Source organism: Semicossyphus pulcher, unplaced genomic scaffold, assembly GCF_022749685.1.
Source record: "Semicossyphus pulcher isolate SPU_LCO1_2020_fin unplaced genomic scaffold, fSemPul1.0.p SCAF_19, whole genome shotgun sequence".
Taxonomy (NCBI): domain Eukaryota; kingdom Metazoa; phylum Chordata; class Actinopteri; order Labriformes; family Labridae; genus Semicossyphus; species Semicossyphus pulcher.
This window is the reverse complement of record NW_027211692.1, coordinates 2,792,438-2,818,259: the sequence shown is the minus strand read 5'-3', so window position 1 is coordinate 2,818,259 and position 25,822 is coordinate 2,792,438. Positions and strand designations below refer to the sequence as shown.

At 41.0% G+C, this 25,822-nt stretch overlaps 2 protein-coding genes across 3 annotated transcripts; one reads left to right on the top strand and one right to left on the bottom strand.

Annotated features, from left to right (window-relative positions):
* Nucleotides 1-1,219: 1,219 nt before the first annotated feature.
* rsf1a (remodeling and spacing factor 1a) lies at nucleotides 1,220-13,935 on the bottom strand. Of its 2 annotated transcripts, none has more exons than XM_069668095.1 (18): nucleotides 13,726-13,935; nucleotides 11,482-11,573; nucleotides 10,708-10,800; nucleotides 10,402-10,607; nucleotides 9,998-10,122; nucleotides 9,768-9,875; nucleotides 8,201-9,623; nucleotides 7,865-8,069; nucleotides 7,540-7,746; nucleotides 7,253-7,357; nucleotides 6,775-6,854; nucleotides 6,624-6,672; nucleotides 6,400-6,509; nucleotides 5,967-6,031; nucleotides 5,421-5,595; nucleotides 5,087-5,313; nucleotides 4,590-4,787; nucleotides 1,220-4,273 (listed from the first exon to the last, which is right to left on the bottom strand). In XM_069668095.1, exons 1-18 carry the CDS (start codon nucleotides 13,877-13,879, stop codon nucleotides 3,414-3,416), a joined length of 4,482 nt encoding a protein of 1,493 aa, XP_069524196.1. In that variant the 5' UTR covers nucleotides 13,880-13,935; the 3' UTR covers nucleotides 1,220-3,413. The 2 variants fall into 2 exon arrangements, with proteins under 2 accessions (XP_069524196.1, XP_069524197.1); XM_069668096.1 differs by having other exon boundaries at nucleotides 7,865-8,045.
* Nucleotides 13,936-24,766, top strand: LOC138596755 (pannexin-1-like). The gene is made up of 8 exons (XM_069668097.1): nucleotides 13,936-14,010; nucleotides 16,420-16,641; nucleotides 17,339-17,454; nucleotides 18,743-18,930; nucleotides 19,619-19,897; nucleotides 20,315-20,537; nucleotides 20,830-21,094; nucleotides 22,443-24,766. Exons 2-8 carry the CDS (start codon nucleotides 16,461-16,463, stop codon nucleotides 22,487-22,489), a joined length of 1,299 nt encoding a protein of 432 aa, XP_069524198.1. The 5' UTR covers nucleotides 13,936-14,010; nucleotides 16,420-16,460; the 3' UTR covers nucleotides 22,490-24,766.
* Nucleotides 24,767-25,822: the final 1,056 nt, after the last annotated feature.

Sequence of the window (25,822 nt, the reverse complement as noted above, 5' to 3'; positions counted from 1 at the left end):
CATACTGATGATGACTTTGTTTTTTCATTACTACAGAATATCCTTGAGACAAGGCTACAGAAAAGTCTCTTGGACCTTTTACAGATTGAACACCAGTACTCATTATGATAAGATCTGTACATATAGGTAACATTAGTTAAGTGTCTGACTCACTAAAAAGTTCACAATTTTGTCAATTTTAAAATGGAATGAAAGTAGAAAAAATAAACGTCCTTCTCTGACAGTTTCTATTTATGTACATCTTCAGTTTGCTATTTTATGTCGACCTTTAAATATCAAATATTCCTCTGTTTTATTTTCTGACAAGTGACGGACACATTGTTCCACAGAGGAAAAATACACTTTTACTTCAGTTAGACCCCAAAAGACTGATTTCTATGTGACAAACTGTGTGAACATCAACTTAAAAGCTTCAAAGCAAAACACACAAAACTGTCCTTCAAGTTTTAACTGGAGAAAATGTTTTTTTTTAAATGTATTTCTTGTCATTTGTTTTGTGACATCTGAAGACAAAATCGTAAAAAGAAAACACTGACCTAGAAAGAGAAATTCATTCGCTCACATTTGAGAAGATTGAAGCTTTAACTGAGTTTGTAATTTAAGAGAAGGAAAACGTTAAATTAAATATGTTTTTGGGGACCTCAGCTGAGACTTTTTGTTTTCTGTTTGGTTTTTAAAAGTTTCAAAGAAGTGAGAAGAAATTTCTAGAGTCTGACTCTGAGAGAACTCTTGCTGCAGACAGATCCTGGCCTGTATGTATCAAAATAAAAGTCCTTCCCTTTTACTCCTACTAATGAACAAGCGGTTAATTGAACTCGTAATGACACAAAAATACTCTAAAGAGAAAACCCTTCATGCTGTCAGAACAGAGACACAGAAGAGTTCATCTTCTGAGACAAAAAAAAAAAACTTAAGCTGAAATCATATGTAGAAATGAGTGTGTTAGTTTTAGCCTATTATTTAAAGTCATTTAAACATTTGACAGAATGCTACACCACTTTTTAAAGATATTTTGGCATTCACCTGGTGTTCAAACAACCAAAATAAAACCCATGTTGATATTTCTTCATGTTACTTTGTCATGAATTACTTTTGGAGATCTTAACGGTTTCACAATATTTGATGTTTGGAGAAAAAGATCACAATATGTTAAATCTTCTTTCAGTAGCCATTACAAGTTTCAATTACCAGAGTGTGGTTGTTCTTGAGATTAATAATATCACTTGACAGATGCTTTTATTGTTACAGTTTGCTGTAAGTAAGACTAAGTTACTTGATAGACTGACAAATACAGGCTCAGAATTTGCACATGATCCATTTCAGCTCAAAGTTGTTCTTTTGTCCTGACAGGAAGTAACTAAAAAAAGGATCTGCAGGTCAGGTGTAACTTTTGAGTCATTTTTATGCACTTGAAAAGGGGCGTCATTAGAAACCAAAAGATACGTGGAGCAACATGTTATCACAAAACCAGCCTCTTCCTATCAACAGCTCGACGATGTGATAAAACGCATTTAAAGCCTGAACAGTGATTTGACTGTATGAAGTCTTACAACTGCCCCACAAAGAGACCAACCTCTGTCCACACCCCAAAGTCCACCTGCCGCAGGTAAAACAGATATTTACAGAGTAACTCAGAGGCTGAGGTGGCTGGTAGAGAAAACACAGAGACCAGTTGTTTGAAAGGTGAGCACCCGAGGCTCAGTCAAAAAATAAAGCTTTGTTCCTTCTTAAAAACTCCTGGGGTTCCCTTCAGGGACACAAATTGTTAAAAACCTTTAAAATATGTACGACACCGGGCTGAAAGTGAGCTGAACTCGTCTTTCTGTAACAATTCTGTGACTTTTTACTGGTGAACTGGCTCCACGCTGGTCTTATTTCACACAAATCAACGGCTGCAGAGTCTCAAAGAAAACAAGCAAACCGTTGATGAACTCGCAGTTTGAAACCTTATCGCTCCACACATCACTCACAGCAGCATCTCTCCTCTTCTCCTTAATAATATAGAAAATATAACACTATATTTTACAAGAAGACTAAGAGAACAGAACATCTATTATCTTACAAGGAACAGCGTACAGGCAAAGTTTGTACAGCAAACATGGTCCCACCAACACAAACGGGTGAGCAGTCTGAAACCGAACACTTTGGATGTTTGGAAAAACGTGCTGAATGTTACATGGATCAAAAACAGTCGAATGAGTGCCTGGTTCAGGTCTCAATGTCGTATGAAGAAGGATTACTCTACAGCTATTTAGATTGAATGATCTGAATGTTGCTCTTGATGTACTTGGATTTTATTTACATCCTGAGAAGGTTTGATCGACACGATCCTGGAAAACTCAGTTTAAATGACTTCCTGGTGCTTCACAGTCTGCAATTAGAGGCCAAATGTTTCTGAAATGTGCCTTTAATCAGGACGACACAGGTGTTGAATCCTTTGCAGCCAACAGTATAGTGGTCACATTTTAATATCCCTTCAGGCGATCCTCATAAACTTGATATACTGTAATATAGTCAATGTCAAATAATTACTCCACTGTTTGTCCTGGTTAGCAGCCAAGAAGACCTGCTCATTAAAGGTGTTGGAAGGTAAACGAATATATTTAATAGGGCTGAGCTAATACTGACTTTCACTGTGGTAAAACTGGGGAGTATTTCTTGTAAATTACATAATTGTTTTGTCAATTAAATTAAAAAAGTAAAAAGAAATCTTAAAAAATTACGTGATGTCATCAAATTCAAATTTCTTTCAAAATTTAAAACCTTCAAATTTCCTTAAAACTTCTTTAAAAACGTTCTTTATTTTCATGTAAGACAAGGAAGATGTACATTCTCACCACTGAGATGTTGTAACAGTTACGCTGTGGGGATCAAGCCTGGCCTCTTTAACATCGTGGTCACATGATCCAAAGTGTTCGGTTGGACACTGACACTCTTCCTGGCAGCGGGTTTTTAAGTGCTATGAGAATGACAAAGTGTTTTATAATGAGGTTCACTACATACAGACTCCTGTGTCCAGTTTGATGAGGCCCAAAACTGGATGAATCTACTATCATCCGACCACATGGACCCACCAGGAACAACGTCCGAGACTCAAGAGTTCATGGAAAAGGTCGGGATAAACTCCGGCTGTGTGCGAGTGCGTCCACTGAAACATAACGTGCTGACGGTCCTGGTGTGAGGAGGCTTTTGGTCCGTTCTGACAGAGGCGATGATGAGTGTAAATCATGAGTTCGTGTTCTGATGTACAGTATGTGACGGTGGATAGCACTCTACCACGATACAACAGCGAGGAGAAGGAGCAAGACAGAAGAGGAAGAAGGATTTCAGAGGTGGATTGTGGGTAAAAAGGCCTGACAGTTAAAGAAAAAACTGAAACGAAGAAGCAAGCATTACTCACACAAACACAGCCATCATGACTGCGGACTGTTCTGGACAGAGTTTAATGAGTCTGTCTGGCCCTCCTCATCCTCCTCCTCCTCCTCCTCCTCCTCCTCCTCCTCCTCCTCCTCCTCCTCCTCCTCCTCCTCCTCTTCGTCCTCCTCATCCTCATCCTCATTATCATCGTCCCCCTCTGGATGTAAGGGGCCATTGTGCCTTTCCTGCCTGCCTGACCCTGCACTGTCCCTGGGCAGAGCAGGACCTCCAGCCCCAGGCTTGGCCGGGCCTCTGGAGGTCCGATGTCCGTTTGAAGGAGACAGGCTACGGCCCCTCCCCTTTTCCTGAGCGTCGCTGTCGTTTTTGTTGTCCACCCTCCTCTCTGCTGCCGAAGACTTTTTCATCTTTTGTCCTCTCTCCTCTTCCTCCTCATCTTCATCTTCATCATCATCAGAGTCGATGCGGTTGAGTCTTTTACGGATCGGACGATCCTCTTCCGATGAGGACTCTGATTCCTCAGATTCGTCCTCTTCATCTGTCGAGGGCCGTCGTTTCTTCAGCATCTGAGCGAGCCGCTTGCGTCGCTGCTGTGACAGGATCTCTCTCCTCTTCCCCCTGCCCATCTTCTCCAGGTCCTCCTCTTCTCCGTCTGTCCTCTTTAACCTCCTCCGACTGTCTTTGTCCTTCTCCTTCTCCAACAGGTTCCTTTTCAGCCGCCTCCCTCTCTCTCGGTCATCCTCCTCTTCGTCTTCGTATCTCCTTCGTTTTTCTCTTGTCCTGCTTCTCCGGGGGTCCTCCTCCTCTCTCCTCCTCCTATTGACTCTCCTTCTCTGGTCACCTTCCTCTTCGTCTTCATAGTCATCCTCCTCATCTGAGTCTCTGGAAGAATGTGAAACTAAAAGAAAAAGAAAGGGGGAGGATTTATTGGGTGGAAAGCATCTTTGGTACAGTGAATGAAATGTGTTCCTCTTTCCCTCAGTCATAGTGATGCAGTGATTGCAACTGATATCTGTTGAGTAAGTTTAGTAGAAACAGTCGCATGCCTGAAAAATTCAACACAAAAAAGAAACACCATCCAAAGTAAATTAAATGGTTTGCTCATTCTCTCATTTTAAACAGCATTTGCGTACTTGACAGTCCTCTCCTCTTTAAGATGTAATCATGCTGCTTAAATAAAAATGAAATAACTGGAGATGCTGGCGGTGACTGACCATCGCTGTAGTCGCTGGAGAGATGCTCTTTGCGCGGTCTGCCGCGGGGTTTAACCTTGACCTTGGTGGTGGAGGTCCGGGAGTTGTCTGATGACTCAGATGTCTCGCGGTAGTTGACCTGCTGGCGTTGGCCTCGCCTCAGACCCCGCCTCTTTTTGTCATCGTCGCTGTCAGTCATGTCGCTAAACTGATCTGAGTCTAGAGAGGACAAGAATAGAGACAGCGAAAACTTACAGATAACAACTTTGATATTTTCAGTTTACAACCACATATGATCAACAACAGCTAATAATAATAATAATGCCATTTCTAGGGCTTTTTATCCAGATATTTGTGGTATTTATTATGTATCAAATCAGCTGTACGAACAGCAGTTCTTAATAAAAATGTTTCAACACTGTCACTGTTTGACCTGTACTAAGATATTTGATTTCACACAAATGACTGTGGTGAAATAAGATTTGCAGTGCAGCAGTTTCCCCTCGCTGTGCACTCACTTATTTCCTCATCAGTGTCCTCCTCCTCTTCCTCGGATGAACGTCTCCGCCGTCGTCTCAGCCGCTTCCTGCCCCTGCGCTGGGTCTTGATCAGTCGGTGTTTTGGCACCCCTCTCATCGCCCGTCTGGGGTGGGTCCCACTTTCCAAGCTGCCTGCATCACTTCCTGCATCTTCATCCTCGTCATCTTCTTCTCCCCCTGATGCAACAAAATCCTCTTCCTCTGAGCTGTGAGAGGGAGGAGGAAGAACAAAATGAGCAAATAGAAGTTAGTGTTCTTTTTTTAAAAGGGAGAACAAGGAAGAGAAAAAGGATGGGAGGATAATGTTTGTTACCTGTTGCTGAGCATAAACTCATCTTCGCTCTCTACTGCCGTGCTGTCACTCTCCAGGTCGTTCAGTCTACGCTTCTTCCGGCTCCTGGGAGAATAAGCCTGGCTTCTGATTGGCCGCTGGCTCTCCTTCCCTTCCCCTGACAGGATAGCGGTGATGCTTCTCCCTCGTCCCGCTCCTACATCAGAAGAGTCCAAGTCAGAAAGGGATCGAAAACTCAGACACCTTGGATGTCTGATACGGGACTTGTAATCTGATAGGACCAATAAAGGAGGCATTTTCCTGAACTAACATTAATGCTATCTTTTCCTGCCGGATGCCCGGAGCTCTTTTTCTGAGGCTTTTTCCTTCTAATGTTCAGAATTTAAATGCTTTTAACTGATGTATTCACTGACCCTGATACTGAACAGCAAACCTGATATGAACATCTGCTATCTAAGGGAATAAAAAGATGCATATTTAATAAAAAATAATAAAAACTTTTGAAGGCTGTTTCTAATGTTGCAATTCATAATTTCATAAACAGCAGCCATTTATTTAACCCCTCACCGGCACAGATGTCCCCGATGTCCTCCTCTATAGCCTCGTCAATGGCATCATCAAAGTCATCAAATCTGCAACACGCAAAACACACAAAAGAGATGTTGATCGCCTCAGCATCTTATTAGATATTTGATTAAACATTCGTGATCTCTTACGACACTATAAAATTGAAGTTGCAAGGCTTATTAACTGAAGCAACAATGGGACAGAAATATGGACTGTTACAGCCATTCACACTTATGAACACCTCCAACCGACACAATAAAGGAGAAGCCTGATAGCTACTGCAAACATGAATGAAAACAAAGGAGGTGCATTCTATACACTAAATTTGTAATGCCTCGAGGATACACACGAGGTGTTTTGAGGGGCAAATTTAAATCCAACATAACAAGAAAACCTAACACAGCAGATTTAATCCCCATCAGCTGACACCGACCTGTAGCTGATGTGCTTCCTGGTCCTGGTTGATCTCCTCCCCAGATTTTTGCTCTTCTTGGAATCTTTCTTCTTTGCCGACTTCTCCTCTTCCTCCTCCTCGTCTCCCTCCTAAAAAAGACACCAAAACAATTATTTTTAATGTTGAGAAGAAAAACACAAACTCTTTTAAATCAAACAGAGCCAGAGCCACAGCCATTGTAGTATTGTTTGTGATTTACTCACAGGAATTATGTTTTCCACACTGATTCCCACGTAAACCAGCCGCTCCCTCCTGGACAGACAGGGAGAGAGGAGGGTCAAAATCCACATCAATTTGAGTTTGTCAAAGTCGATCATAGTGTGTGTGTGTGTGTGTGTGTTTGTTTGTGTTTACCTCCTCTCGGCTCTCTCTCTTTTCTTCAGAGCACTGTCCAGATTCAGCAGCTGCTCCTCCAGTTTCTCACACAGCAGCTTCTGAAGGGAGGAAAAACAAACACCACAAACCTGTTACCGACAAATGTCCCTTTAATATCATCAAACATTTGACAAATTTAGTATATATGGTTAAATAATAGAAGGTAACCACAGTATTAAGTAACACAGGTAGTGTTGTACGTCACTAGCATCAAAACACACTTCTTAAAACTAACTCTGGTTTGAACCATCATCTACTTAAAGACATATAAGATCAAACAGTAGGATGAAGAGGTTTACAGTTTGATAAATATTAAATGTGCTTTATATGTGTCTCTGTGTCTGTCCCTCTCTCAGACACAGACACACACAGACACACGCAGACACACGCAGACACACGCAGACACACGCAGAAACACGCAGAAACACGCAGACACACACAGACACACACAGCTTACGTGTTGGCAGGGCGGACAGAACCACTCTCCATCTGGAATCAACATGAGTGGTGGCCGCAGACACGCTGTGTGGTATCCATTGTCACAAGAGTCACACAGCAGGATCTGAGGACAAACACACATTTAAAGTGAAATAAGACATTCAGAGCACCAGCAGTGACATACACACAAGTTCACATTTTTTAAATTTGTTTCCAAAAATAAACATTCAAGATGAGGTTATTAAAAAACCGAAAACTGATTTTGAAAATGATCTCTAAGGTCTCCGACACACACTGCTCTCTCACCAGTTCGGGGTGGTTGGGCAGGCCACAGTGACTGCAGGCGTCCTCCATGGGAATCTTTTCTGATTTACATGATTCCTCTGAGTCGCTCCCTCCTTCACTCTCCTCCCCTTGTTTCCTCCCTCTGTCCTCCACCTCCCCTCCATCATTCAGTTTACGTTTCTTTAAACGTATGTTGGACCACCTGGGGCGCCGATGCCTCCGTTTACCCTGAAAATACAACAGAGACAGAGACTCAAAGTCAAAGAGATAAAAAATAGAGCCAAAAAAAAACCAACCCAAGTTTATGTGTTCGTTCTCACAGGACACACATTTAGAAACTAATTACCCTTTGTTTCCTAATTTTCCCAACAGGTTCTGTTTTTCTGTCTTTTTTAGTAGTTGAGCCATGCTCTTCGTCTTCTTCCTCCTCCTCCTCGTCCCCCTCCTCCTCTTCCCTTGTTCTGGTAGGATGTGCCTTTTTTCCTTGTGGTTTCTTTCTCTGGCTCTCAGCCGCCTTTGAGCTCGGCCTGCAGTTTGGCAAAGCAGATGATCTTCAAGAAAAAAGGTAGATGGGACTAAATTTATTGTCAAAATCAAACCAGGCGTACCTGAGATCACAGTGGACAAATACAAATACAAAGTTTATTCTTTAACAGTTTCATTACTTTTATTGCACACTTACCTGCAAATTCTTGCAGATCTCCTCAGTGCCCTCCCTTCTTCTTGCACCTCCTGCTCCTTCTCTTTCTGCGCCTCCTTTCCTCCTTTTCCCCTCAACTTGTTTCTTCGGTGGGGAGGAATCTTGATTTTCAACCTGATTCCTTCTTTCTGGAGCTCAGAGGAGGCTTCCTCAAGGGGACCCTGCCTTTGTTCAGACCCAAGCCCGGTGTCCTTCACCTTACATGGGGCTGCCACCTCCCCATTGACCCCGTCTCCCTGGTGGTCCTTTTTATCCTGCTGGTCTACTTTAAGAGGTGGAACAGTGCTCCCAGGTTCTACCTCTAACTTTTTAAAAGTGCTTCCACTCTTTTCATGGTCAACTTTACTTCCTACTTCTGCAACAGAGCACTCAGATGCCTCTCCTACCTCCCCATCCCTCTTGTCCAGTTCATCATTTTTCTGCTGATGACCTGTTTTCACCCCCCTCTCTAACTGCTCCTCTGTTGTTCTTTGACCCTCATCTTCTGCTGTTTGTCTTTTGAGTTCCTCTGTGGACTGAGAGAGTGAGGAAACACCAACAGAGTCCACTTTTCCCTCTACAGCTTCAGGGAGTTGTTCAGATTTAGACAGCGGTAGCTTTGTTGCTGTTTGAACCTCCATTGGTGTATGAGGAGGAAGAGCGCTGGCTGCTGCTGCCGTCTCCCCTTCAACAGGTCCCTTCCTTACCAGCACTGACTGCCGGCTCACCTCCCTCTCTTCCTCCACAGCTCTGGAGCCCTTGAGGTCCAAACTCGGCCCATTTTGCTCTTGCTTCTCAGCACCGGGGACTCTGTGAAGCTCTGATGGGCTGCGGATTACACCTACATGACCTACAACACCAACTTGACCTATGACCCCTATGACTCCGTTTTGTCCCTCTTTGTGTGGCAGGAGGAGAGACCCTCTCCCGTTGGTCAGTTCTTGCCTTGATGCGGTGACCACTAGTTGCTGCTGCAGTTGTGAGGCAGCTGGTGCACTAGGGGACGCTAATGAGTTAGGTAACTTCCCCTCTCTTCCATGGCTGTCTTTGGTCTGTATCACTGAAGGGTTACAAACAATTATACTACTGCTGTTACTGTTGTTAAGGTGGTTGCTGTGGTAGCTCTCAGCTAGCTTAAGCTCCCTCTTCTTCAGTGGTATCTTAGCCTGTTGGCTGCTCCTGACAACTGCCCGCTCTGCTTCATCCTCTTTGTTCATTTCCTGTTTTGTCACAGGTGCACCAGGTGTTATGACAACCGACACAGCGTTTTTAGGGGTGTCAGCGTCCCTGGATTCTGATTTGACGATGGTGGTTATGGTGCTTACGCGGTTATCAAATACAGGTGGCTTGTGGTCTGTCTTGTCTTCTTTTAGCTCGGCTTCAGTGTTTTCCTGCTTTATAGGCTGCGTCTGCTCCTGCTTTACCACTGCAAGACAAGAAAGTGACAACACAGCTTACTCTTAGAAACAGCCAACAAGATAGAGAAAGAGAACAATAAAAAGTGACGTTGATTATCATGGTGGTTTATTTAAAATAGTGCAATATCTAGCAGTTTCTTTAATCTAGGTACCTGGTCTTTGGGGTTTCTCTTCAGTTAGAGGTTCATCCGTCTTACTACCAGTGTGTTCCTCTGTGCTCTTGGTGGGTTCTGGGTTGGTGCTTCTAACGGCCTCATCACCTAAGATATGATAACACAATCCTTCACAAACAATCTTGAACTCTTCCAATCTGCTGATGTCTTTCCATCCATAACATAAAACCTACGATCCACAGCACTGTTCACACACGCGCCCAACATACCTGCATCTTTCTCTGTGGGGCTCGTGCTCCTGGGTCCAGCTTGGTTCTGGTCCTGGTCTTGAGTCTGGTTTGGCTCAAGCTGGGACTTCAGCAGCTCCAGAGCCTCAGCCAGGTCGTTACGTGTCCTGAGAAGACAATGTAAGTGAGCTTAAACAAGTTACTTAACAGGAGAGCAAATTAAAAAAGCAGAAAGTGGTAAACTCAGGCGACTATCCAGGCGACATAAGTAATTATTTTTGCAGCACTTTAACAATAAAGTGCCTTCCAACCTCTCAGAGAAAATAACATTCAGTTTGATAAAAATATTTTTATTTTTTATGGACGGATAAAAAAAAGACAATAGAAGGGATTGCTATTAACAATCTAAGAGAAGTATATTGACCAGATTAAGACAACATTACAACCTGACGATGCACTTCCAGGTGGATCCGTCCAGATCGTCCTGCTCCTCTGTGTACAGCCGGATGTTCTGCTCATGGTCCAGCTGAAGCCAGTACATCAAGCCCTGTCGGTCCCGACCTATCGGCTGTAGACGCATCTTCTCTGGGTCCTCCTCATTGATCACCATCTTGAACTTTAGGTTGTCATCAAACTGACACTCGCAGAGATACTGAAGGGTAAAGAGGTTAATGCAGATGTTGCATTTACAACAGATGTGTGTGTCTTTTTCATAGACTCATTACATGAAGTAAAAATAGGGTTTGTCATACTTTGAGGATGCTTGACTTGCATTCCATGGACATCTCCTGGTAGCCCTTCTGCTCCAGCTCCCATGCCCAGGTGTTGTTCAACTCCTGGCAAACCTGCAGGAGAAAATAACCCCATAAAGTAATTGCAAAATCTATGCCGTGTCTGCTTTCATCTTCTTTGATGGGTCTTCTCGTCTCTCGTCAATGTTTCTCCATACGTTTACCACAAAAGAAGCACAGACATACAGTTAAAGAGAAGGTCTCAAAGGTCACATCACTAAAAGCCCGACAAACTCACAGCTTTCTGTACAAATAGTAATACAATAACTGTTTGTGACTGTCCTACAATGAATGACAAGGGCTATAACTGCATCTGCACAAGCACCATCTACAAGAACCAAGCCTCTTATGCTGATTAACATTTGAACGTATTTATTGTTTAGTTTGAGTTTTGTACCGTCTTGTATGTCTAGTTTTATGCGTTTCAAAGGTTGTGCATTACAAACAAGTTTATGTATAAATGCTGTTGTGTGTGACATAGGTATACATGCCACAGTCATGTCCTTATACAGATGAAAAAATAATCCCAGCACTGAAATAAAACACTTTCCCCTTCCTGGAAAATTAATTTAAGCAGTTGTTAAAGAGTAAAATGTGAGAGGTGGAAGCAGGTTAACACTCCATTCAGAGAAAACTTGGCTTTCTGATGGCTGAATGTTTACTCATGTCAAGTGCAGTCGAAATGGAATCTGAGGCCAAAAACATCACGCACGCACACAGACAAAGATCCCTCACCTTTGCAAGATATTTCTCCCAGCGGTCCGTAGACACAGACCTCCCCAGTTTTCTGAGCAGCTTCACGTGGAGCTCCACAAGGGGTTTGGGAACTGGAAAACACACAGGATGATTATAAACATAACACCGCTAAGCTTAATTTTTCATAAGTCACTACAGGTCCAGTGTCAACAAACATATATTCTGCTGAAGTAAACAATGTGAAAGTCACCTGCCTGGATGTTTTGGACATCACAAAACCTAAGAGCAGGATTTACATTCATTTAGCTGGTTTCAGGATTCAACATAATACAACATTTTTAATTAAAACAGAAGTTTGGATTAAAGGAAATTTACCATATAAAACAGGTCTGTAATCTGAACACTAGACCTGCACTTGTTTGTATTTCTAGTACATCCAAACACTGCTGAATGCATAAAGGGATAAAGTACATGTATGACTTAAAACATGAATCTAAAATGTGTTCTTGCAGACTAAAATGGGTTATGTAGCATTTAAATCTTTGGGGGCTAATAAGGCAACACTGTTCAGTATACTGCCTATGATATGAAAAGTGTTTTCTGCACAAACAAGTGTTATTTCTAAAACCATTTTTGAGCTGAAACTTTTATCAAGATAGCTGCTGATATGCTAGTTCATAAATATTTAATGTTGTTCAGTCAGTAAAAGTCTGAGTAAATATTTTTATTTATTTGTTTATAAAACAGGAATAGTGCATGTTTATAAACATTGCTGTAAATGCTGTATTAGAAAAAAAGATGTTGACCATGCCAGAAGTATCCTCTTATCTGAGTCGACAATCACATTACATTAATTCCAATTTTTCATAGTTTTTGCTTGATAAAGCAAAAGGTCACCAGTTATCAATGATCAGACGATCAGTGTTGCTTTGGAGTTACTAATATCAAATAACTAAAAATACAACCTTACTCAGAAGGAAAAATAACATTAAAAGGGCTCCAATGTGTAGTCTGATGTGAGACTATTATGGAGCCCATTACATTACAGGAAATTCCAGATTTCTCTGCTGGCATGGTCAAATGAATTTTTCTACACTGTTTTCACACTGTTAATAGACATTTACAATCATGACCAGGGAAGGGCAATATGTTGTGCCTGCCTAAAATGTCAGATAAATAGCATGGCTAACTACGGTATAAAGAATAGCTTAAATGTCTTAATTCTAGCTATACGAGTTTACGTTCCAACAGCAACTCAGAAGCTAAACAACAGAAGTAACGGTGATCGAACAGTAGCTCGTGGTTGCAGGATACTCTGGCTCACACGGTTTGAAAAGCCGTTAACAAGACGTTTACGACTTAAAAAAAACCTCTTTTTTATCGATAAACGATAACGCTATAAAGTAACGCCAAGGCTTTTTGTTATCTTTGACTAAAAGTTTACGGAATCCTTTGTGCTAACTAGTTAGCCAGCAGCTAGAGTCCCTACTGCGCCTGTGCAGATTTGACAGCCTCTCTACCAATGGCAAAAAAATAACATCCACTGTTTTTAGCAAACATCAGGCGCTCAGTTTTGACAGCCGTGTAAAATAGAGATCGAAGGGGGGGGAAATGACGCTGCCTTGAGCACATTATTAACACAAAAACACAGGGGACACTGATGTCATTCCAGTCCGACTGACTGTGAGGCAAGGCCGGTGAAAAATTACACCTGACAACACTCCGGAGCTAGCTGGTTGGCTGTGTGTGGTCACTAGGCTGTGCTGCATCATGGCTCCCACACCAAGTTTTGCGTTCACAGATCAATATGAGCCTTGACAACATTATCGGCAACCTGTCACTTGACTCTAACTAAAACCCCTCAGGCAAGCTGGGCAGAATTTGAACCCCCGTTTTCTCCGTTCCCCCACTAACTTTAACAAAAACATACAACATAGTCCCAAGTGTTTGAAATCTGGAGGGGGGCTAGCTTCATGTTTAGCAGTGTACGTCTTCTCTCTGCCCAAATGTTTCCTAAAAACTTGGACAAAAAAACAGACTGCCTTTGAAGATAAAAGTGACGGTTGGAAACAACAACTGGCGTGAAAACGTAGAAGATCACGGACTAAACTCCCAATCTAATGCTGCTGTGCCGGGCCACACACTGTACATTTTTCGTCACCCTCCTCATCCTCACGATGATGATGGTGATGGTGGTAGTGGACCCCTTCTCCTTCGGTTTCAAGTGTCGCAGCTTTCCACCACTTCTTCGCCCCACCACCAGCACTAGCACCGATCTCTTACCTGTCGTTGTGTCCCGCAGATACCTCTCCATCTGCGGGAAAGTCATCTCGGGCAGATCCAGCGCCGCTCCGTACCGCTCCAGGAACGAACAGACCTCCGCGAAGCTCGGGCAGAGCGCCGGGCCGGAGCTTCTCACCACCACCGGAGCAGCCATCTTTCCAGGCGGAGAGAAACAGGAGGGGAGGGCTCGCTGCTAGGATGCGACTGTGTGCGAATGAAATGAATGGAGGGAGTGAAGCACCTACCGGTGTCAAGTTAGGGAGTACGAAAGCATATCGTTTCCGGGTAAGATTTTCTAAATAAAACCACGCTGCCCGTGCTTTTTTGATTAATCAAGAACCAAATGTGCGTGATGGATGTACATGGAAAATTTTGGTTGCATTGAGTATCTCAAAACTGTTTCTACAGCACTTAAGAGTATGTTGTGATTTTTTTGTTCGTTTTTTATTTCACCAAGATAGGCACTATTTGCTTTATTTTTATACCCACAGTCCGTCATTTTCCGGTATCATAGTGCATAATGATTAGTGATTTGACGCAGCTGTGAGAAGTTGGGAGGACCAGGGAGGGCTGAGCAGAAATGCCCAGAATTCAACGCGATAAACGAGAATCAAAAACTGTCCAAAATGGCTTTGGTTTTTATTTCTCACATGGCTCCAGAATAACATATCGTATAAACAGCCTTCAGCAGTGTTCCACAATATTTACAAACATAACGTAGGTGATTCAAAACGGAAATGTTAACCCTCGTCATTTCTTTATGTACAGCTTGTATTTTAAGAACTACAAAATTCAATCATTGATTTCTGTTTTTCTAGTCCGCTGCATGCTGCGTAGATAGTCACGCTTGCCTATAAGGATGCTGCCTTTACTGGCAGTTGGGACGTCCTAATTTTCAAGAAGTAACATACAACATAAGGTATAAAATTATCATCATTGTCACGTCACGATTTCGTAACAGTCTTCGGGGCATGTGTGATTTTTACATTTCAACATCATACTTTTGATATGTGTCTAAAACCCAAAGTATTATCCTACAATTAAAATAATATACACAAACCTGTTTAGATACAGTCATTGGTTTAGATGCATCAAGATTGTATAGTAGATTTTTGAAAGTATAAATAACGAGCTGCATTTGAAGGCAGCATTACAGCAGGAAAATCTGAGCTACCGATTTGCACCTGAAGGCGTCTGTTTTTAAAGAAGGCGGAAGGAGTTTTTTGTCTCGCAGGAAGAAGCCTCGAAAGTTCAGTGTTTCTTGTTGCATCTGTTGAATGTCTCGTCTGCTACAACTTCAGCTCCAGTCCTGGAAATCACCTACAAGTTATCGTTACTGCAGCACAAAGCTGTCTAACTATAGCCATGACACTTTAAAAGATTAATTACACTCAACGGGAGCAGACTGGTTGGTAAGTTCAAGTTCATATTCCCGCTTTACAGTGAATTATAATGAGCTCATGTCATTTTTAATTAATTAGCGGTAGTTTCTTCTATTCATAGAAGATAACCGATCCGTGTTAAGTGACTGAACACCTTTTAAATGAAGTCAACGTTATTTAAAATGAATTGTAAAATGTATTTTAGCTTCTTCTCCCTCTTCTCTAAGACTGACCTGTCACGGTGACACATTATGCATAGCTAAATAGGTTCTTCTCTAATTTAACTAAAGGTTTTGCAGGATAAACCAAATATATTGTAGTATTATTCAATATGCTGCTTTACACTGCGAAAATCCAGCTCCAGCTAAACAAAGGATCCTTCGGTTGTTGTGGGAAAACAGTCACGAGTTGTTTTCAGCCTTGGCTTCATAAACAGCATAAAGTTACATGTTTATCTATTTTTAACCACGAGAAATTCTTACAGGCAAACCAGCCACAGCTGCACATAAGTGGTGATGGCTATTAAAGGGCGGGTAAATGATGAATCACAGTATGGTATCATCAAAGGAGTCAAACAGCCATCAGTCTATTAGGACGAAATAATTAGACTAAGGGTTTATAGTATTTGAAACCAGTTTATTTTCTACTAACAACAGTGAAGTCTTGAGCAAAGGTTACACAAGGCAAGATCAATGCACCGTTGGCAGTTGCAGCATTAGATTTAAGTGAAATGGGATGCAAATAAGAAACTAAAATTATATTAAAAAATTTTTTTTAATATATATAATATATATCAGTTTAAAACTGGTGGTGAGGATTGCTGCAGCTAACAACTATCTTGGTTTTTGATACATCTGCAGATTGATTTATAATTTAGACTGTAAAATGTCAAAATTGTGTAAAATGACGTCTATATATGGTATTACGTCCAACCATCAAAATAGTTGAAATTATTTTTCTTTCAATTAACTAACCTATGAATCGAATAATTGTTGCAGGTGATGTGATCCTAGAATGATAATACGAAAGAGAATTTAACAAAGGCAAAAAAGTAGGATAGACACAACAAAAAGAAAAAGATTAGTGATTATGGGATTTATAACAACATCTTTATCGAAGCAGAGCATTCGAGGCAGGAAGCAACCTTAGCAAGCAAGTAACACCTTGCTTTGCATTTCACAGATGAAATTTGCTCGTCAAAAAGGCAACAAGACCTTCTGACATTGTGAAGGAACATTTAAATATTCTACATAGAGCATGAATCTAAATACCCGAGTTGTGACAACAGAAGTCTTTATTTGTGTGCCCACAGGTGTTGTGTTTATGTGCTGCAGGTAACAGACGACCGGTAACATGGCCATCGCCCACGTGGCTACAGAGTACGTGTTCAGCGACTTCCTGCTGAAGGAGCCGAATCATTCTCGATACCGCAGCGTCCGAACTGAGCTGGCTGTGGACAAGATGGTGACTTGTGTGGCAGTGGGTCTGCCCCTCCTCCTCATCTCTTTGGCCTTTGCACAAGAAGTTTCAGTAGGTGAGTGGGGACAACATGGAGCCAGGACTGGATTCAGGTCAATTTCACAAATGAACTCTTGACCATCTCTAGACAATCAGACATTAAACAGACTTTATACTGGGTGGCTGGCAGGTTAAAGTTTGTTTAATATCCTGATCGACTGAATTGGACATTTGCATTCTCACATGCAGCGCCTCTGGGTAATGTCTGGACATGTTCAGAAGTGCGCGTGTGAAAGGGGCTATGGTCTCTTCCAGAACCTAATCTGGTCCTAACCTGGACTATGCAGGTATTCAGGAAGAAGGCTTAGAAAAGCCTGCTTTATTGTGAAAAACTTAATTGCCTTAGGAAAAATTAAGATTCAGGTTTAAGCCAGGGATCTCTAGATTAAACTACATACCTGAAATGATGAACACAGATCGCTACTGTTCACTGTGAAAAGAAAGGAAGATTGATTCGACCATCAAACTTAGATATTATAAAGTAGGATGATGGCTGGATGCCTTCTGCCTTAAATTGAACCATAAAAAGCATCCACTATGATCTTTGAGCCTTAACATTTGGTTATGAAACATTTGAAACATCTGTTCCTTAATTTTTTAAAAGATGATTATGAAGACCTGGAAATTAAACCCAATCATTAAGTGAACTTTGAGTCTTTGAAATCAAATAAAAATGTCTAAACAGACTATAATTCTGTCTGTGTTTCTCTCAGGTACCCAAATCAGCTGTTTTGCGCCCTCTAACTTCTCCTGGAGGCAGGCTGCTTACGTGGACTCCTACTGTTGGGCAGCTGTACATACACACACTCTACCTCTGTGGCTTCACAAGGTATACACACACGCATACACACAGGGTTACAGGAACTGTTTTACTATTCAAATGTGTAATTAGATACTCGCATGTTGAACTCTCTACTCTCACCTTGTACCGGAACAGTAAGATGTGTTAAAGTGCTCTACTGGAACAGACACTATTTTATTGAGTCACAATGTCAGTAAGTATATTGGTATAAATTAAAGTGAAACCAGAAAGTGGAAATGATAAATCTGACAGTGATTTTCTTAAAAGATATGAATTAATTTTTACGTCCTAACGATATCAAATGCTATTTTCCTTACATATGTAATTACAATAAAATCTGTCTACATGCAGCTTCTGTTTTGTTATGTCAGGGTGTGATTGAAAATATTTGCAGTAAAATGCTATTGGCTAATGCTAAGCATAGAGAGCAATACTGGGCGTATATGTCGTTACATGTTGATCTTTCTGTTGTGACACAAGCAAAAGAATTTCAACTCTGCATTAATTAATAGCAGTAAACATGTTGTGTGTAGACACATGTAGTTATTAGAAAGATAATTTACAGCTTGATCAACTGTCCAGCAACACTGCAGAGTCGTAAACTTTGTCCTGTCATTTATGCTACTTGTAACGTAACGCACTTCCTGTAAAATCATAAAATCACTGTTAGACATAAAAAAATGGTCATGAGACAAAGAAGGGCAGATTTATTCCTTCCTTATTCTCCTACACTTAATTAGACAAGTAATGGTGGTTTTCTGTGCCACTATACGTTGAAGTTCAAGTTGGGTAATGATAAGGCTTGCAGCGACATTTGACACTCTTTTCTGAGTGTATGTCTTTATGACTAAAGAGTTATGTTGAGCAGTAGCGCCCTTTAGCTTTTACAGTCAACTGTGTTACTTGTTTAGAGCCAGGGAGAGGCCTTGATGTAGTATTTAAGTTGGCTTTGACTTTTTTAGCAATAAGGGCATAGCATATTTGATATTAGCTAGCTTAGTAGCTAACATTACAGTTTTTTAAAGATACAAAATACCTTCTCTGTCTTTTTATGATTTGACACACACAAGAGGACAACATTTGCCAAAATATGAGCAGTGAGCCAAACAAAGCCAGCTAACTGACACACTTAAAAAATGCATGTTTGCACATTTTTGCAAATGAGACAGTTCAGTTATCTTTCAGGCTCTACTTGAGCTGTGTTTGATTGTCTTCACATATTCAAATCCTTGTCTGAAAAGAAATGAATGTCATTGCTTGTATATGTTTTTTTTAATTACATTGTGTTGACCCCTTCCCTCTCTCTGCTCTCCAGTTCTTCCCCTACATCCTGTTGCTGGTGGCGGTAATGATGTACACCCCTGCGTTGTTCTGGAGGTTTTCAGCAGCGCCCCTCCTGCTGTCCGACCTCAGCTTCATAATGGAGGAGCTAGACCGGTGTTACAACCGTGCTGTGACTCTGGCCAAACGCATGGCCGCCTCAGGACTGCTCACCCCAGACAGGTGCTGAAACCAACTCAGATTTTCAGAGAAGTGGTTGGGGTTAGGATAAGGTTGAGTTCAGGTTTAGCGGTAGGGGTCAGAGCAGTAGTCGTGTAATGCCCAATGTTCTTTTTTTGTATTTGTGTCGAAGTCTGTTTCCCAAAAGTAGCTTAAAGTATAGGCAGCACACAAGCATTTTAGTTTTCTTCTGCTCTTGAGGACAGACCTGACAAAGCTTCATTTTTACTTTTTACTAATCTGCATCATGATGTTGTTATTTCAGCAAACTTAAGATCCGTCAATTAAAGTCAATCACAAGAAAAGTTGTTTCATTTTCGGGTTATACCGCTGAAGTAAGCCAGAGTGCAGCCTCTGTTTAACTTAGTATTTACAGTGAAACTGAGACTCAGCAGAGACAAATGGCTCCTCTGATGAAACAGACTGCTGGTAGGTTTCCATCAGAGAAATCTCCTCCGGGGGATGTAATGAACCAAGAAATGACAGGGGTATAATTCGCTTCACTTTTGATCTGAACACGCGGTCGCTTCTCAAGTTGCTAACTGGACTGTGAACAAGGCAGCGCACAGAAAAAGATGTCTTGTTTACATTTTAAAGATACTACATGTAGCATTTTGTGACAGTAAGCAGAAGATCTTCCTTTCCTTTTCAACTTATCATTCTTCACTGTCCTTCCTTAATCTTTGGCCAGTGACCCTACTGAGGGCTGCTTCAATTACCCGCTGGTGGAGAAGTTTCTGATGACCAAGCGCTGCTCACGGACGCTGCTGTTTTACTACCTGCTGTGTCGTGGCCTGACCCTCGTTACCCTGTTGTGTGCCTGCGTCTACCTGGGCTACTACCTCCGCCTGGCCTCTGTCACGGATGAGTTTGGCTGCTCGCTGCGTGTCGGTCTGCTTGTTGACGACCCGAGCGTCCCAAACAAGGTTCAGTGTAAGCTCATCGCTGTTGGAGTCTTCTCTTTGCTCAGGTATTTATCTGAAAAGATGGAAACATACTGAGGTGCTTTTAATTTGTGGTTCACCTGAAATACATCCGATAAAGCATTGGAAGGTTCATCCTGAAAATCCCAGGTTGGATTCTGTAACAACAACTTACAAATGTGGACTCAGTTAGAGAGACCGTACAAGGTGGTGTTTATATCATAAGGTGTTTAATTTTATATATACAGGTTTCTGTTTTATTCCCCTATATTTTTGTAATGTGTCTCAGCACTGTTATCCAGAGAAACTTCAATTATCTATATATATCTATATATTTAACTATTTATTTTGATTGAACCATTATGCTGTATTTTCGTTGGTCATGTTGCTCTATAACATGGCTATAATGTAAAATTAAATGTCACATCTCTACATGTCTTTGTGTGTTTTACTTTGTTTTCCAGCCTCGTCAACTTGGTCCTGTTCATTGCACTGATTCCTGTCGTGTTCTACGCAAGTCTCCGTCCCCTCTTCTGTCATGGGTACGCCCGCTTCCTGGAGATCTACCAGTCACTGCCCACCGTTGGTGTACTGCCCATGCCTGCGGGCCAATGGGACGATCTCTCTCTGTATGTGCTCTTCCTGCAGGAGAATATCAGTGAATTGAAGTCCTACAAATACATCAAGGTTTGTTAGCATGTAGTCAGTGTCTGAAATCACTCTCAAATTAACCATATAGTGCAATACATTGACTGTTTCATTTGAGTGTGAAATGTATGCTCCAATATAGGGCTGTGAAAAAGTCTCCACTATTTGTTGTATTTTGTTATGAACTCTCAAACACAACTAAAGTGTAAATATAACAATAGTTTATTATTGTTTTAGCATGTTAAACAGAAACATACAGTAAGGTTATATTGAATTATTTGCAGCACTCTCTGCTTTTCTTTGTCCAACTCTGTATGTTTTCTGATGTCAGGTGTTGGAAATGTTGAAGAGACGAGGTAGCTGCACCTCAGAAAACTTTGACTCCATGGGTCTGCTGCAGACGCTCTGTCTGGTGAAGATGGACAGTGTGGATGGGGCTAAAGCTTCCAGCGCTAAAGGGACACAGGATCAAGTAAAAAGTAAAGCTGCTGACTCTGCCGGCAGCCCCACAACCAACGCAGGAGCAGCTCAGAACAGCAGCAACCGTCAGAAGTCAGCCGCAGATAACGACAGCAAGATAGAGACTGAGATGAAAGGTGAGTAAGGAGAGGCAGGATGAGACAGTACTGTGCCGGGAAATCACATTTCAAACTAAGAACTTTATTACTGTTATTCAGCATTGTTCTGACTTGGCGATATTATATTGCATTATGGTTTGATCTTAGGCTTAGAGGTGGAGGCAAGGGTGTAGGCCAACAGCGAGTGATAGTAACAGTTACCTCTACCCAATACAACCTGTTCCTGAGCCTGCATGTCGTGTCCCGTAACAAAAACAGGAATGTTGACAGCACGTTGTATAATTAGAGTCAAGTGTTGTAAATGTTTCTCTTTGAGGTTTCTGTTCCCGTGGTGATCGGAAAGGATTTGTTTGTGAAAAGATGGGCATCAGCTAATATCAAAAGATTAGTTCATTCACAAAGTATGTCATTGAGAAATGCTGGTATGCAGGTTTTGTCACTCATGGACAGAGCTAGCTAGCTGTGCCTTAATGCTAAGCTAAGCTAACTGCCTTTCGATCCATTAGGGTTAAGGCTTATACCACACAGTTCAAGGATAAAATTGATGAATATTCAACAAGTTTGTGTTTTAGTTTAGCTTTTTTTTAAAAAAAATGTTGGTTACCTTTCAGCGTGTTTACTACTTTAAGTTAAAAAAATGTTTTTTCATTTTAAAGTGATAATCTGGAAGATCTCAGTTTTGTTCTTTTTGGCGGCGCCTTATGGCGATAAACGGTAATTGCGGGAGCACACTTCCAAGATACCAGACGTCCACGGTCGGCTCCGGTTGTAACTCTTGATTTTCCTGGCTGACGGTCGCTTTCCTTTTCAGACTGTTTGCTTCATCTGAGCATCGAGTTTCTTTTTCTGTGGATTTTCACTTCTTGTTGAAGTTGTATCTGTAGTCATCCATCTTTCCTTTGTTTGTTCAGCCATAGTAGATTACTGTTTACTCGCAACACTTGCAGAGACCAGATAAACAGCCGCTTAGCTCCGCCTACCCTCTCTGGCAGACCAACCACTGCTGGCTGATGGGAAACGCGTCACTAACTGGGCGTCCATAATGATACTATATACTGCAAATGCAAAGGCTTACCCAGTGGGCCATAGGCTCAGTCACCATTGTGTTACCTCATTCAGGGAAAGATAGAGACTTAACAGACATTTATTCAAATGAAAATCTTTGAGAAAATCTTACAAATTTTACTTGCTTATACATACAAAATACATGAGCAGAGAGCAACAGTGTTCTGATGGCTTAAACTTTTAAACCCTTGATTTCCCCTGCTTTTTTTCTGTTTTACTATTTAAACACCATAATTATATGTTTATTAACTCAATAACCTCTACACAAACCCCTTAATAATGGTGAGTTCTTTCTTTTCAGAGCTCACTCCCCTGCTGCCAGGAAACAGCGATGCTACAAGCAGCTAAGACAAGTGATGGAGGGACTCTCAGGCAGCGATGTAAACTCGGAGGAGGTTTCTTCAGGGAAATTAATTCAACCCATGGTGCATCCACAACTCATGAACTTCCTGTCTTCATAAATGGATAAAAATGCAAAGGCAGAGTGGAGCACCATCATGGGTATCATCTAAGTTTTTTTTAATATTGTAGGCGGTCATCAAAGCGTTTTGTTTTTTCATCTAGCACAGCGTTAAATAAAATGGTGAGGAAATGATGTCAGAGGATTCCCTAGATGATGTCAGCAGATTGCAGTAACCATTTAATATGTCGAACCATCAAAATAATCCTTTGTTAATTCTTGAGTTCAAACACTAAAGTACAAAGATGCTGCTCTGACAAACTGACCACTGTACCTACAGAGGGACAGCTTGACATTTTTAACATATACGGAAGAAAATTGTTAAAAACAAATCCTCAGAGTGACAGGATGGGATCCATATTTGCATGTTATATAGCTATCGGGGGTGTTTTTAGTTTGGACTCACAAACCCTGTACTTAATTACAATATAGAGTGAGTCTTTTAATATTCCCTGTGACTTCACATGTTGATTGTATGCCTGATATATCTTCTGTCTCTATTTGAAACAAAAGCAGTCCTGTGAGTATGCAGTACATGTTGGTGCTTGCTGCCTGAACCAGGAGGATATTTAGGGGTAGAGTCTCAGGAGGATTAACAGATTTGTTGCACACATGGACTGTATAAAAGAAGTTGACGTAGACTCTGAGTTTGAAAAGTTAAAGTGACTTAAACCGACGTACATTTTTTCTAATGACAAGCGGGTAGGAAGTTCATTGGTTGCAAAAAATAGTCCGATTTTATTGAAGTCTGTGACGAGGTGAACCTGCTTCTCACTTGATGTTTTTGAAGTGTTAAAAAGCAGAAAACAGAAACATTTTAACAATGTGTTTATGGTTTAATTCTGTAGTTCCAGGTCTTCTTCAATACAGCACAAAGTTTATTTTTTACATTATGGTTCCATTTAAAGTAAATAGATAATAAAGCAGGGCATGAATTAGGGTGTCATGAACTTGTGAGTCCCTACAATGGAAACCTGTCATTCAGGATAGATGCCTGATCCACCCTGTCCTCCAAACACAGTCAATTGTTACAAAAACCAAGATGGCGAAGGTCAAAATACGGTACTTAAAGCTTCAAAACATTTGTCGACAAACCAGAGGGTGACATCACAGTGGCCACGTCCTTCTTATATACAGTCTAAGGTCCCACTCTTTATTTATCAGGGGTCCTAAAACTGACACCATATGACAGTTGCAACTTTAATTACGAGTCAGAGAATGAAACAGTCAAATCATGTGCTTTTCATGACGAAGGAGAGGTGATTTATTTGCACACATTGTGGGAGATTGTAAATGTTATGAGATTGTCAATCGCATTTCAATATGGTAATGGGGAATATCAATCAATGAGGAGGTTATTTTTATATAAGGTCTATAAAATGATTTGAAATGGCAGCTAGAACAACAACCTGTGGTCACAAATAACTGGTGCAGGTTTTAGGCTCTCTGGTCTTCTTAAGAGCAGCAGTCTCAGTTTTTGCTGTCAGTGGTTAAATGATCCATATTATAAAAATAACAAGATTCCCTGAATTGTTTGGGATTCCCCCTCAAAAGCTGGATGTGTCTCATTTATGAGGACTGGATAGTTCTCTATGTATATATCTTTTAATTGTTGTTTACATGTCAAGCTGTAGCCAACAGTCCTTAAACAAATGCACAAGTTCTTCAAAATGTCAGTAATAACAAATGGCAGGTAAATCTTACACTAATGTACTGTTTGGTGTCTCAAGGTTTCATTGTTTTTCCAGAGCTGATGGAAACTTTTTCAGATCTTTTCGACGTCTCACACTGGAATTAAACTTGCCATACTTTTTGGGAGTCTCAGGGTTAAAACATCTCACTACATCACAGGTGATTGTTTACATTAGAGTTTTTGTATTTTGAGCCCCTTTTACTGCCTGTATATATTTACTGTACTAAGCTGAGCATTTAAACAAACTGTCATGAAATTGCTGTGGTTAGATCTCCTTTTTACTCAAGGTTAGTGCATGTTTTTATTTGTAATTGTGCATTTCTGTGCTATGGGGATTATTAATGTACAGTCTTGGAAAGAAACTGAAGCTTGTTGTTTCTTGTGATATGAGAACTTTTCTACTGTTTAATTGCTGAAAACTGCTGTTGGGCTTCTCTGAAATATGAGTATATCTGTAAATCATGACATTTTTAGGATCGTTTGCAAAAATAAAATTTAGTGAACAATACTGTTTAATTATACGATGTCTGATAAATGTATGCAGGCTAAAGGTTTATAGTTTTACTGTTAGGTGGACGGTGAAAAAGCAGATACAGTTCATTGGTGAAGTCCAGGATAACTCTCGGCCCAGTAATAGAGAAGTAATCTGATCAGATTCCAGCTATTGGATTGAATCAAATCTTGAAAATGTGTTGCTCATTTGTCATTTCTCTTTCTTGCATTTCCTCTTCACCCTCCTCTCTAAACTGTGGTGCAGGACAGAGTCCTGCAGACAGAGAAGTCCATGGTTGCATATAACAACCTTTGCCAGACTCACTGACCAAAAAAAATCCTGGAGACCATCAGACCATGGATAGAGACAGAAGCAAAGAACACTAAACATTAATTCTATGCATCAATTTTATTTTTATTTTCATTGCTAAATGTAAGAGCCCTCAGCTTATGAACACATTGTTGTGTTGATTTTCAAAGCCATGATAAAAATTATAATTTGATTAATCTGTTCAAGCTGGGGCATTTATTGCTTTGGCTAATAATGCTTTTATTGTTATCCTAGTGCGTATTTTGAGGTGAATTTAGTCGGCATTTTAGTCTCAAAGAATAAACTGTTACATCACATTCCTGAACGATCCTGATTGGCTCAATGGAGGGAGTGTGGTGCTCGATTAGCACATGACCAGGTAGCTACTGACGGTGATGTCCCTTTATCTGGATGTTAAGATGTGTTTTTTCACCATGGCGTCTTGGGGTAAGTTTATTGAAAATGCATGCCTTCTTTTTCAAGTAAGACATTTATCTTGCCAACAATGTAAATTATCTTAAGAAGTTTGACCGTGGTTTGGTGTTGTTTGCGTCTCTTTCCAGTTGTTGATCTGCAGGTGGGCCTACTTTGAGGCGAGGCTTTCCCCATACAGATACAAAAAAAAAGAAACTCATCAAATTCAGGAAACTAGATGTTTCAATGTTGTGGGCAAATCCAGTGCATTTATTACCATATATTTAAATTTGTTCTGGTTTAGTTGCACTT